At 35.0% G+C, this 13,903-nt stretch overlaps 3 protein-coding genes and 1 non-coding gene across 4 annotated transcripts; 2 read left to right on the top strand and 2 right to left on the bottom strand.

Moving 5' to 3' along the window:
* The first annotated feature begins 930 nt into the window (after window positions 1–930).
* On the top strand, window positions 931–2,645 carry LOC116114126 (pentatricopeptide repeat-containing protein At2g36730-like). The gene is given in 2 exon segments (XM_031400280.1): window positions 931–2,338; window positions 2,341–2,645. Coding segments are annotated over 2 exon segments (1,596 nt in total). The 3' UTR covers window positions 2,529–2,645.
* On the bottom strand, window positions 2,564–5,927 carry LOC116114138 (uncharacterized endoplasmic reticulum membrane protein YGL010W-like). The gene is made up of 5 exons (XM_031400290.1): window positions 5,411–5,927; window positions 3,122–3,184; window positions 2,972–3,043; window positions 2,731–2,883; window positions 2,564–2,694 (listed from the first exon to the last, which is right to left on the bottom strand). The coding sequence occupies exons 1-4, from the start codon at window positions 5,759–5,761 to the stop codon at window positions 2,767–2,769; spliced, it is 603 nt and encodes a 200-aa protein (XP_031256150.1). The 5' UTR covers window positions 5,762–5,927; the 3' UTR covers window positions 2,564–2,694; window positions 2,731–2,766.
* A 3,497-nt stretch (window positions 5,928–9,424) lies between these two features.
* Window positions 9,425–9,498, bottom strand: TRNAI-AAU. The gene has a single exon. It is a non-coding gene; the product is annotated as a tRNA-Ile (tRNA).
* Window positions 9,499–11,176: 1,678 nt separating this feature from the next.
* Window positions 11,177–12,394, top strand: LOC116114148 (photosynthetic NDH subunit of subcomplex B 4, chloroplastic-like). The gene is made up of 6 exons (XM_031400301.1): window positions 11,177–11,334; window positions 11,413–11,457; window positions 11,536–11,695; window positions 11,791–11,846; window positions 11,934–12,005; window positions 12,155–12,394. The coding sequence occupies exons 1-6, from the start codon at window positions 11,263–11,265 to the stop codon at window positions 12,266–12,268; spliced, it is 519 nt and encodes a 172-aa protein (XP_031256161.1). The 5' UTR covers window positions 11,177–11,262; the 3' UTR covers window positions 12,269–12,394.
* The last annotated feature ends 1,509 nt before the right edge of the window (window positions 12,395–13,903 follow it).

Genomic DNA, 13,903 nt, shown 5'->3' on the forward strand with positions numbered 1-13,903 from the left:
AAATAGAATGCTAAATCAAAAGGTTAAGAAAAATATTTAAATTTCCTTTGTTTTACTACCAGTTACAAAATTTGACTGAAAAAGGATAATGTAAAAAATTTTCATTATAAGTAGAAATACTATTGTTGGAAATTTACATTGAATTTCACAATGGTGTGGGATACAATATTATTGACAACATCCTTAAAGACAGAAACTAGGTATTGTTCATGACTTCTTTCATCACAAATTTTATTTTTGATAAATGAATAAAGCTAATTTTTCTTATATTACAATTTATTGTATTAAATTGATAATTGAATTACGATATATATATTAATATAAAATACATAAAAAAATTAAAAAAAAAAATTGTGGGCTAACACCCGCATCATAACCCGTCGGTTAGGGTTGGTAGGCCGGGCTGGGCCAGCCTTTTGGCAAGACGGGCCGGGAACCCGTGCGGGTCGGGCCGGACAGGTCATTTTTCCACCACACTTTGAAATTTGGGTTAAATCATTTTGATCCTAAGGTTAGTAAAAATATGAAGTAACCATTAGGTCTTGTTATTTATGTAGTTTTTTTTAGATGTCCAAATACCCCTAATATTGTCGTAGTACTGACATAAAAATCAACAGAATTATTAAAAAAAAAAAATTAAACAGCTCTTAACTGAACGCTATATTGAAAATTGAAATAATTCCAGTTAAATTAAAAAAAAAAAAATTAAACATATCAGAGGTATTTTAGACTTTTGCAAAAAGTATTCATTGTTCAAAGTGCTCATAATAATGTCGTGAGGACCTGAGTGTTACTTTCATGTTCTACTGAACCTAAAGTTATTTATTCAAGTCAAACCTCAGGGACCAAAATGAACTTTGATAAATTTGTATACGAATATAAACTGCTTACTGCATCTCATTGAACTAGGATATGGTAAAGTTAGTTAATATGACTATCAACTATCTTACCCGCCTAAAATCACACATAACAGTTACTCTTTATTCCTTGCCCAAAACAACAGTACTCTTACTTCTTCACTTGTCTTGTACAAAATTCAATCTCCCTTCTTTGTCTTCCCATCTAACAACCACAGCTGTAAACACAAATGTTAACCTCACTTCAAAAGAGCAAACCCTTATGTCTCTTTTCAAAAAGTGTTCAACCATTAAACATTTAAACCAAATCCATGCTCATATAATCCAATCTGGACTTCACCAAACCCTCTTTGTAATCGGCAAAATCATTGTGTTTTGTGCTGTTTCAGAGCGTGGAGATATGGATTATGCAATCTCAGTCTTTGAAAATATTCAAAACCCAGACGGGTTTCTTTATAATACCATGATTAGAGGGTTTAGCAAAAGTTATCAGTTTGTAAAAGCTTTTGAGTACTATAAGAGAATGCAAGAGAAAGGCTTTTTGTCTGATAATTTCACTTTCTCTTTCTTGCTTAAGATTTGTGGGCAGTTGGCATCAGTTGTTTTAGGCCAACAAATGCATTGTACTACTCTGAAACATGGCCTGGAATCGCATGCTTTTGTAAGTAACACACTCATACACATGTATGGAAGAGTTAAGGAGATTAGAACTTGTTGCAAACTATTTGAGGAAATGCCCCAACCACAGTTAGTTGCTTGGAATACCATCATTCATTGTCATGTTTGTTGTGGAAAATGCGAAGAAGCACTAGACTTTTTCTTGAGAATGTTGAGAAGTGGCATAGAACCTGATGATGCCACATTGGTTGTGACCGTCTCAGCATGTTCTGCATCTGGTGCGTTAGATTTTGGAAGGTGGGTTCATTCTTGCATTAAGAATACTAGTCTTGGCAACATTACTTCAGTTTCGAATTCGCTAATCGATATGTATGCCAAGTGTGGAGCTGTGGAAGAAGCATACGAGACATTTGAGAAGATGAAGGGGAAGAACATAGTATCCTGGAACACAATGATTCTAGGACTGGCAACACATGGACATACTGAGGAGGCATTAGCACTGTTTTTAAGGATGTTACAAGAAAATCTTCAGACCCCAAATGATGTTACTTTTCTGGGGGTTTTATGCGCTTGTAGCCATGGAGGGATGGTTGATGAAGGGAGAAGATACTTTGATATGATGTGCAACACTTACCATATCAAACCAACCATTAAGCACTATGGATGCATGGTGGATATTTTAGGGCGAGCAGGTTTTGTGGAGGAGGCTTATAGACTGATAAGGAGCATGCCAGTGAAGTGCAATGCCATTGTGTGGAGGACATTGTTGGCTGCTTGTAGGATACATGGAAATGTCGAACTTGGGAAGAAGGCAAGGAAACATCTTTTGGAGTTGGAACCAGATCATAGCAGCGACTATGTACTTCTGCTAACATGTATGCGAGCGTGGGACAGTGGGACGAAGCAATGGGCGTGAGGAAATCAATGCAGGAGAGAAGAGTTCAGAAGTCAGAGCCTGGTATTAGCTTCATTGGTGTTGCTCCTAGTATAAGTTTAAGAATTCAGTCTGTTCAAACTTGTAGTAAAGCAATAAATGCTACCAATACAGGTTGAGTTTAGCATGAGTTTTTGCCTTACAACTAGATTGATTATTTTCAGATTATTTTAAATCATATTAAATGAAAAACAAGCCTGCACGTATGTCATACATTTTTAAAGGAGGAACAGATTCATGAGCCTCCATTCAAATGTTTAAATTTATTGAATGTATATACTAGTTGGACAACATATGGCGTTCATTATGTTTACACTTTATACACAGATCATCAGAACTTATGTTGACTTGACCAAATTAAGAAACTTTCTTTTGTTTCTTCTCCTTCCACTCCTTGATTTCAGCATCTATCTTTGCTTCAACTCTTGCACGAAACCCTGGATACGGTTCATATCCAAAGACTGTTTGGAGAATCTGCACCGAATGAATAATTGCATAACTATTTTATACTTAAAAACCATGACCATAATTAAGTTCAAGAGAAAAGTGAAAAGGAAATTACCTCGAGCAATACAAAGAAAGGAGCCATCAGAAAGGCTTGAACAAGATTGTCCAATAGAGCTGGCGCCCGTTTCTACAAAACAGAATCTTAATGTAAAATCAGAGGGAAATAGATGCAGTATACCAATTTCAAACTACAGAATTAACTCACCTCAAAGATACCATGACCCAAAAACTGTCCAGTCCAACAGATCACCTGAGCTGCTAGCACAACCTGGATTGCGTTGATGTTATAAACAAATCAGGGAGCATTTATATAAGTAGCAAAATAAGTAGGGACTCCAACTTAGGTTACAGAATCAGATAACAAAATGATGGAATACTTTGGACCGTGAAAGATGAAGTACACGAAATTGAACAAACTGAAAACACAATAATTGGTGTTTTTCCATGTGCTTAAGCAACTTATAGTGGCTATTCCTCCACAAGCAATTAGTCAAAGAACCCCAAACCACCTATATGTTTGATTCCTGTTCTAGGGGTCCAAGTAATTAATGGAGTTAGATTGTTGTTATGAAACATGTTTGATCTTGTGCAATGTGTACCCAGACTAAGGAATATGGTCATCTCATAAACAGAAGAAATCATCCACAGGGGCCTTATGATGTGACAATGGCACTCCTACCTGGTCAAATCACAACTGTAGAAATGATCTAAAGCAAGTAAGAATATACCATATTTTCCAGGTGAGCTGAGGAACTTCTATAAATATTTTTAAATTATATGAAAAAAACATTATGAGATATTTCAGAGACCCCCATAACTTCTAATAGTGGAACCTCAAATAAAAAACTCCGTAGTTGAGTCAGCAGCCAACCTGCAGATTTGTCCCTCGGTTGTAAATACCAACTACCACATCTAACAGATAACACGACTCCATATACTTTCTAACGAAACTTTTGAGAGAAAGTCAGACTAAATTATTCAAACAAACGTGGGATAAATTTGACTTATTAACCAAGACTGTATGATATTCTGACGAACTTGGCCCATTGATGGAACAAAGTTTAGAAGGCCTCTCCACCAAACAGCATTAACTAAGCATTCAAGATAGTGGCACCAAAATAATGAATGGCATAGGATCAAGAAAAGTATCTTTCTGGGTGAAAAGAAACAGAGAAAAGGGAACTAAAAAAAAAGAGGTAAACAGTAAACACAACTGAGAATTAGCACTAATCTAATAAAACATAAACTGCCATAAAATAGCTCATTGTATGCCGATATGTTAGTTAAAAATTCCTTAACTGTAATTAGTACACTACAGAGCTAAACCATACAAAAGACGAAAAGAATTACGTTAAGAAACTACAAATATTCAGCAGATAACAACAGTAGTCATAGACTTCGGTCACTCAAGTTATACACATCAATAAAGGGAGAAAACAATTTGCTAACACAATTCTTACAATAAGAATTTAAGATAGAGTTTATAGGATAATTATAACTCAATGAAAAATGATAACATGAATAACTGGTGAGTACTGAAAGATGCTGAAATCCAATCAAAATTGATATCCAAAATTTTCATTTTTTATGTTCTTTATTAAAATAATTATCCTTCAATCTAATATCAAGTAATTAGTCCTTAATGAAATATCAAGCAGTAAACAAAATAAATGGTGAAATATAGAGGAGAAATTACAGTCAGAGAATCGGTGAGATACTTAGTTAAATATCCATTTAGGCAGTAGAAGAGAGAGGGCATATTAAAAATCCCTTCACCAAATCTTAAAGATATCACTGTACTTGTGTTGATAGCTCAGAATTAATTCTCCAATTGCTGACAAAAACCTATCATCTTTCAGTAGTCTGACTCTAAAAATTAATTTCTATCTAATGGTAAAATGCTTAAAACAAAATGAACCATTCAATTTTTCAAACGATGTTGTTAAGACATAATCCATATGATTTATATCCACATAATCCATAAACAATAAGACACAAACACATATTAAATTTCCTACCTAAAATTCCAGAAACTTTCATCCCCACATTAAATAGCAACCGAACATTATAAAAAATAATAAACAAATAATTTCCTGAACATGCTTCAAACAATTAATGAATGCAACAATTCTGAGCAAGTACTGGAAACTGTGAAGACAGATTGGTGAAACCACCCAAATAATTTCTCAAAAAACGCCACTGGTCGCCCAATCATCTTCTCAATTCTAAAGACATCCTTAGACCCATCAAGTCTGAGAAAACAACAATCGAACCCTAAAACTAGTTTGCAACACGTAAAAATCAAAACTTTGTAATAAGATAATATATCCAACGTCAATCACATCATAGAGTACGTATAATTTATAAAAATAAGAATAAAAGGTATACCCAGAAGCTGGATTTTTTTCCTCTTATTTTCCCACAATTTCTCGCCAACCAAACAGATAATCATATGTAATTTACTCTTTTTCTTTTCTTAAACTAAATAAAATACCTTCCAAGCCAGAGAGTATCCAAGTCTATTAGCAACTAAACTGGCGCCAACCCAACAAGTAAAACAAAGCAAAGCAGCCAAAGAACCAGCTTTCTTATCCATACAAAAATAGAACAAAGCGTAGATCAGGGCAAACAAGAATGAGAAATTCAAAACGAGGGCGGAACCGAACAACCCAGATGGCAAAAACTGAACATCATAAACGGGAGGTACAAAGTAGAACAAAATAAGACCAGTGAAGAAAATCGGCCACACAAAAATTATGTGTATGAAAACGTTAACTGGGTTGCTGTGATATGCGCCGTAGAAGGCAAAGTGCTTCTCAAGATCAAGGAGTCCGGGTTTCCCCATCGTTTTGTCAGAAAAAAATTGCGAAAAGAGAGGGTTGGTTATAAACAAAACCAGAAAAGTAAGATAATCTCGAGGTTAGGGGATGACTTTGGTTGGAAATTTCGTTAGGTTTTTGGTCAGAGTCACATTATCAATGTTAGAAGTGTGATATGCATCTTTTGCTTTTTCTTTCTTTTATGGTCTTTAATTAATTTTGCTTAGTAAAAGATAGGATTTGTAAGGAGGGAAAATTCTAGAATGTGGACTATTGAAATACAGTAGTAACATTATTTCTTTAGAGTAATACTAGTCTTATAAAGAGGCATACAAAGACCCATACAAAGAGTCAAATCTAGCCCTTGAAAGAGGTGAAAAAGAGAGAGAGAAAGAGACAATCATGAATTTTAAGGGCTGGATTTGACTCTTTGTATGGGTCTTTGTATGCCTCTTTGTAAAGCTAGTATTAATCTTTCTTTAAGGCCAAACGACATCCTCCTGCCCAAACTTTGTCTCAGAATCAAGTTCGTAACTCAAAAATTTCAAAATGATAATTATTTACTTTCCGTTAATATTTTTCGTTAAGTTTAACTAAAGAAGAATGTGATAGTAAATTCGCACGCAAATGGTGACTAGAATTACATGTAGGGAGATGGCTAGGGACTTTTCATGAACGATTGGTGGACAAGCTAGGCAGGGAGGATGAATGGTTAGGTTTTTCGGCCAAATTCAATCACAAAAATACTTCAATTAATCCTTCAAACAAACCCTAAACTTCAATTTCATCAGACAAAAATCTTCAACAACCAATTTTTTTTTTTTTTTTAAAGCAACAAACCCAAGGTTGAGTGACGGACGGCGAACAGTTGGTTGTCGGGGTCAAAAAGGTTAAGGGTTTTGTAGGGAGAAGCCGGTGAACCAAAGGGTGGTGATGGTTGGGGTTGTCAACTGTCTGCGGCTGCCGGTAGTAGGGGGGTTAAACAGCTTGGGAAAGAGAGGGGTTTTGTTAAGGGAGGTGTGGGGAGTATGTTGATGGCGGTGGGGATGCTCAATGATGCCATATTCAGGCCAATTTGGCCTGAATATAGCGGGCGCATGGTGGGGGCAATTGGTTGCGGGGAGGTGAAAATTAGGCCAACAAAGATCAATAAGGCTGGGTAAATGTGTAATCGGGGTTAGAGTGGATTTTCGTGTGTGTATATATATATAGGTGAAAATTAGCCAAAAAACGATCAATAAGGCTGGGTAAGTGTGTAATTGGGATTTTCGAGTGTGTATATATATATATATATATGTGGGATAAAATGATGTAATTACCTTTGAATGTTTTTGAATTTACTATCCTATCCTTCTTCAATTATATATATATGGGATAAAATTGACATAATTATCCTTTGAATGTTTCTAAATTTACTATCCTATCCTTCTTCAATTAAACTTAACAGAAAATACTAACGAAAAATGGATAATTGTCATTTTAAAACTTTTTGCGTACGAAATTGTCTATAAGACAAAGTTTGGTGGAAGGATGTCGTTCGACCTTTCTTTAATTTATTAATCAAGACTTTCGTGGAGCATAAGGGATTTCTCTTCTATAATATTTAGATTTTAAAATACAAAAACAAGTTGGAACATAGGGGCTTATGTATATTAAATGTTGATCAAAATTATCTTAATATAGTGTGAAGGCATTACATGATATAATTATTAATATCTTAATAACTAATTTAAGGCATTAGAATATGATTAGTCTTATCTTAATAATAACTTATTAACAACTATAGTTGTTTTATGAAGACCTCTTCAGTGAGTCAATCATATAATTAATATTAGAGTAAATGACTTTTTCCCACCCAAATAATGATTTAATGATATTTTTCTACCCATACACTTTCAAAATATCATTTTACTACCCAAATTTATATTTTATTTTTTATTCGGCATCGTTGCAACCCCATACTACTACCATTCTCTTCCCCGATCATCACTCACAAAAACCTCTCAAATCCTATTTCTACCAACTTTGCTAATCACCGGCAATCGAACGATTAAAGTTCCCTCTTAAGTCAAATTCTGATCAATCATAACCATCAAAATCTAACATTCTATCACCAAAAGATAGATCAACCTCCCCTCTTTAAAAGCCCTAACAACCTAGATTGAGTTTGCTCTTTGTTCGTCGCAAGAATATAAATTTAAGTAGTAAAATAGTATTTTAAAAGTCTATACGATTAAAAAAGTGTCACTAAGCCATTTTTTGGGTGGGAAAAAATAGTTAACTCTTTAAATTATGTTTAACTTTAAGTCTTCAACTGGTTCACACATGACGTAGATAAACTGTTCGTTTCGGACTTTCGGGTCAAAATTTTCAAAATCCAAAGTTAGAAATCTTGGGCGGGGGGATGAATCAGGCCAACTGGACTGTTAACCATTTTAAGTTCGAACGAATTAGCCCAATCAAATCTCTTAAGTTTGGACCAATCAGCCCAACCCAATCAAGGAATAGAAAACTNTTCTTCAATTATATATATATGGGATAAAATTGACATAATTATCCTTTGAATGTTTCTAAATTTACTATCCTATCCTTCTTCAATTAAACTTAACAGAAAATACTAACGAAAAATGGATAATTGTCATTTTAAAACTTTTTGCGTACGAAATTGTCTATAAGACAAAGTTTGGTGGAAGGATGTCGTTCGACCTTTCTTTAATTTATTAATCAAGACTTTCGTGGAGCATAAGGGATTTCTCTTCTATAATATTTAGATTTTAAAATACAAAAACAAGTTGGAACACAGGGGCTTATGTATATTAAATGTTGATCAAAATTATCTTAATATAGTGTGAAGGCATTACATGATATAATTATTAATATCTTAATAACTAATTTAAGGCATTAGAATATGATTAGTCTTATCTTAATAATAACTTATTGACAACTATAGTTGTTTTATGAAGACCTCTTCAGTGAGTCAATCATATAATTAATATTAGAGTAAATGACTTTTTCCCACCTAAATAATAATTTAATGATATTTTTCTACCCATACCTTTCAAAATATCATTTTACTACCCAAATTTATATTTCATTTTTTATTTCGGCATCGTTGCAACCCCACACCATCACCATTCTCTTCCTCGATCATCACTCACAAAAACCTCTCAAATCCTATTTCTGCCGACTTTGCTAATCACCGGCAATCGAGCGATTAAAGTTTGCTTAGTCGCCCCTCCTAAGTCAAATTCCGATCAATCATAACTATCAAAATCTAACATTCCATCACCAAAAGATAGATCAACCTCCCCTCTTCAAAAGCCCTAATTGTCTAGATTGAGTTTACTCTTTGTTCGTCGCAAGAATATAAATTTAAGTAGTAAAATAGTATTTTAAAAGTCTATACGTAAAAAAGTATCGCTAAACCATTATTTGGGTGGGAAAAAATAGTTAACTCTTTAAATTATGTTTAATTCAAGTCTTCAACTGGTTCACACTTGACGTGGATGAACTGTTCGTTTCGGGTCAAAATTTTCAAAATCCAAAGTCAGAAATCTTGGGCGGGGGGATGAATCAGGCCAACTGGACTGTTAACCATTTTAAGTTCGAACCAATTAGCCCAATCAAATCTCTTAAGTTTGGACCAATCAGCCCAACCCAATCAAGGAATAGAAAGGTAAAATAAAATTTGGCCCATGCAGGTCTCGAACCTGCGACCTTCGCGTTATTAGCACGACGCTCTAACCAGCTGAGCTAATAGGCCAACTGGTGTTCCGGTCACCGTAAACATATTTGTTTTTTTAACATAAATATCCTGGCTAAACCTGTTGATGGTGTTTTGGAATATAAATTCTATTAAAAAATTACTGCAGAAAAAATAAGTAATAATCTCAAAAGAAATAAAAAAAAAAAGTCCTGCAAATAAAAGAACCTAGACGCCCATTGAAAATGAATTTGATAATAAATACTTGTTCTCTTACTGCCTCGAATATTATAATAGTTTCAAAAAAATTTAGAATAAATTTTTGAAATACATTTTTAGGGTTTTTTTTGTAAAAGAGTTTTTCACGCTTATTAAAATTGAAATGTCCAGTTATGATCAAGAAAATAAAAACGTTTTAATTTCTGATAAGTCATATTAGATTTTCTTATCTGATAATGCCCCATGGAAGTGGCTCGAGTCCATCCGCATTTATGAAAGATATGATATTCTCTTTCCCTTGCTTCACTGAGTAGATAGTAAAAAGTGATCTATCTCACTTTCCTAAACTGATATGTCTATTCTTTCTCCTTTCCAGGTGAACTACTAGATTGAGTTCTATTGTATTCTCAGTTGCTAACTACTTGAGATTATTCTATTTCTTGCGGAATGGGAAGAATGGCTAATCCTTCTCGAAAAAGAATTACTTAATGTTGTAGTTGCATGTTGCTTGTTATTGTGTATCTGATGTCAGAGCTTTTATAAAGGGTGGTTTTGTATGGAATGTGCCAGAGCCTTGAGAAATGGTAAGACTTTTATATTTGGTAGGAATGCCCACAGCCTTGATAAAGAGTGGTCTTACACTGACAAAAATGTCAACGTGGTCTTATATCAATAATAAGAATGACAGTCTGGGACTTTTATTTGGTAAAACCTGGGAATCAACTGTTTGGGCTTTTTGAGGAACAAAACAATCCTGAGAATCAACAAACAGGGTTTTGGGCCTTTGAATAGTATCATGATCCTCGGAATTGACTTTCTGGGTTTTTTTAAGGAGCCCGTGATCTGGCCATGCGTGAGGCTTTTTTGTAGCTTCGTTTAGGCCTAAGATCTTATGCGGGCCGTGTAATAGGATATTGGGCCTCTTTGCCAAAAATTACCATCAACACATACATTCCAAAAAGAATTAAGGGGACACAATAATGCTAGCTTTGAAAAAAAAAAAAAAAAAAATCATAATGGGTATCAATCCACATGACCATAAAGTCTCTCATTGTATATTTTTTTAGATCTTACATTTAATAAAAGAAAAAAGAAGTCTGAGACTATATATTTTAATTCGATCAGGTCTATTTTGGTGCAACCATTTGTGACAAAGGAGACTATATACTTTAATTCAATTGTTTTTATTCCCAAAATCTGGACAAACTGATTAACCAATACATAAAGGAACACGGTGGTCATTAAATGGAACATAAGTCACCCACATGCAACTAAGTTTTTTTTTTTTTTTTTTTTTTTTTTGTCACTAGGAATGTTCGGACCAATTTGCACGTATTTCAACTAATCCCTTGGAGTCTTAAAGTCCGACTGATAATCTTGCAATAACTACCCCTATTAGCGTCTGGGGTGACTCGAACTCAAAAACTGGAGAATTTCCTTTTGTTCTTTTATCATGAGGCCATACAGTGGTGGTTCACATCTAACAAGTTGAATGTGTAGCAAAAGAAAGGGTGGATACAAATGATTTCCTTATCCACTTTCCCTCCTGCCCTCATAAACCTTCCACATTTCATCACACTACCACACCTCTCTTTTTTCTAAACCATGGCTGACGCTATTTTCACTTTCACCATTGCCAACCCAAATGTTCACTCCTCTTTCCAAGCATCAAAATTGGTAAATTCTCCCCCATCTATATACTCTGTTTGAAGATTTCACTCACTGAAAATGAATTAGTATCTTAATTTCTTGCAGCGTAGGCAGTGTCCAAGAACTAGACTTTTTAATGGGTGGCAGCAGGTATATATGTATAGTATTTCTTTGTATATGGTTGCCAGGAATATAAAGAAAATGTAATAATTTTGGGTTATTAATAAGGTTGACGGAAGCAAAAAGAAAAGGGCTTCTTTAAGTAAAGCAAATGCATTGCCAGATTGGCCTCTAATGGCCATTCTAGTTGAGCATGCAGAAGGGCAAAGAGATCTTATAACTAACAAATCCGTTTGGCATCTCAGTGATCAAGCCATTAAGAACGTCTGTAAGTATTTGGTTACTCCCTTCATACACCTATCTTCTATGCTTTCAATTTTAAGTAATATTTACTTGTTTTTTTGTTTCGTTATTATGGTGAAGATCTTTTCTACATCATGTTCACTTGCTGGGGATGCATGTTCTTTAGTGCCACAAAAGTAAGCACTAATATTCACAACATAAACTTAATTTCATTAGTTTGGAATAACTGGGTATCTGATTTAGAAGAGCATAATATTGTTTAGGATCCATACTATGACTCAGAAGTGTACAGAGGAGATGGAGGAGATGGTACTGGACACTGGTTCTATGAGAAGGTACTCAAATTTTTGTTTCATTAAAGAGATTATATAATTTATTCTCGATTTGTTACCAAAAAAGAAAACATAAAATTGTTGGTAATTTGTAAAAGCATAAGTAAGTAAAAAGATGTTCTCACTTGTAATAATTAAATGGTGATGAGCAGCAAGAAGAAGTAGAAGAAGAAGCAAGAGCAGAGTTATGGAGGGAGGAGCTAATTGAGGAGATTGAGCAAAAGGTTGGAGGACTTCAAGAATTGGAAGAAGCTGGGAGGAAGTAATTATTTTTCTATGTTTTAATTAGCTAAACCATTCATACATATAATTTGTATATACTATTCTTCTTAAGTCTTATGTTGTTGGCTATTAAAATATTTATTTACTTGAGAAAATTATTTTTTGCATTACTTTCCTCACTCCTCAACTAATAATCTCCAACACAAACACATAACGGAATTTAATTCTCAAATCCAATAAAAACATACTCTTCATTTTCTTTAAAATTAATTTTTGAAATGCCTAAAAAATCAGGGCTAATGTTAGCCAACGTCAGTGGACACTAATTAGAGTTCAGGAAGGCTTTGCGCTGTCCAGGAGCTGCCACATTGCCCCACGACAGAAAAAATATGGCTGTCACCGACTTAGCAGATTTAGGATTTGTCTATGAGTGACTGAGGACTGCAAACCTGTCCAAGCCCTAGATAATTTGAGGATATTTCCCAAGTTATCAGCCAATGGGAGACAAGGAAAGACTTGCACGACACCTACCCACTTGCAGATTTGTGATAATTACCTTGAATTCCTTTACTATAAATAGAGGACTCCCCCTCTCATTTTCGGAATTCTGATACCGAACCCTCATTCTGATTGTAATCTTTATTTTCAGAGCAAAGATAACCTACGAGAAAGAGATTGACTTGATATTCTCTCTGAATACTCAGTTGTTGTATCTCTGTTTGCTGTTCGCTATACGGAACCTCTTGTAATCTCACATATATAAAAGAAATAATGGACGTAGGATTTGCTTTAAGCATATGAACCACTTTAAAAATCATATCTCTCATTTATTTTTTAGTCTTTGTATCTGATTATAATCATTCACGTGTAATTTATAAGAACGCCTTAGCACTTTGCACATGTGAGTCTTTGGTGTCAAAATCACGCATCAATAGTTTGGCGCTAAAAGGAGGGCTTGATTTTATATCCGCTCTTCATTCAGAATCTCTAATCAATCAGTTCTACTTGTGAACAAATGGCTTGTGGTTTTGAAATCGAGCGAACTAGCACCAACAATGAGAAAATCCCTCAAGTATAGGATGTTACTTCTCCCGAAGTGCCTCCAATTCCTCAAGGTATCGCGATAGACATTCCCTTGACCTCTCAGCTTGATCCACCTGTGATGAATTACCTAGAGAGGTTCAATAATACTCTCTAAATGGTTAACCGAAGGTTAAATAATTTGGATTAGGTCGTACCACCTAATTCTGATAAGGCGATACCACCTCCAAAAACGCCTGTGGGTCACGCTAAAGCGTGGAAATGGACGAAAGCTCATACCACGCACACTAAAGCATGTAAAAATAAGGGAAAACAGGTGGCTGACAATGGGCCAAAAGTCTTGAAGGGGCCAGTGAATATCGGTCGTGAGGCAGGTAGAATACTTGTGGCTTGCGACTTGGCGGTATGTCACATCATGAGCTGTCTTACACCATATCGCATGGGTACCCCCACAGGAGTGTACGACATAGAGATTCCCACCATCGTTAGAATGATGGTTTCGACCATCATCGTGAGGGAAATACCCACCGCACGCGGGTCAGTTTTGACCATCGTGGAGGTCAGGATAACTCCCTAAGCCATTTAGTGCCTTCACATGGCTCTAGCCAGCTGTGTCAAGGTATGTCGAAGGCTCCGAC

Source organism: Pistacia vera, unplaced genomic scaffold (genome assembly GCF_008641045.1).
Source record: "Pistacia vera cultivar Batoury unplaced genomic scaffold, PisVer_v2 Contig700, whole genome shotgun sequence".
Taxonomy (NCBI): Eukaryota; Viridiplantae; Streptophyta; class Magnoliopsida; order Sapindales; family Anacardiaceae; genus Pistacia; species Pistacia vera.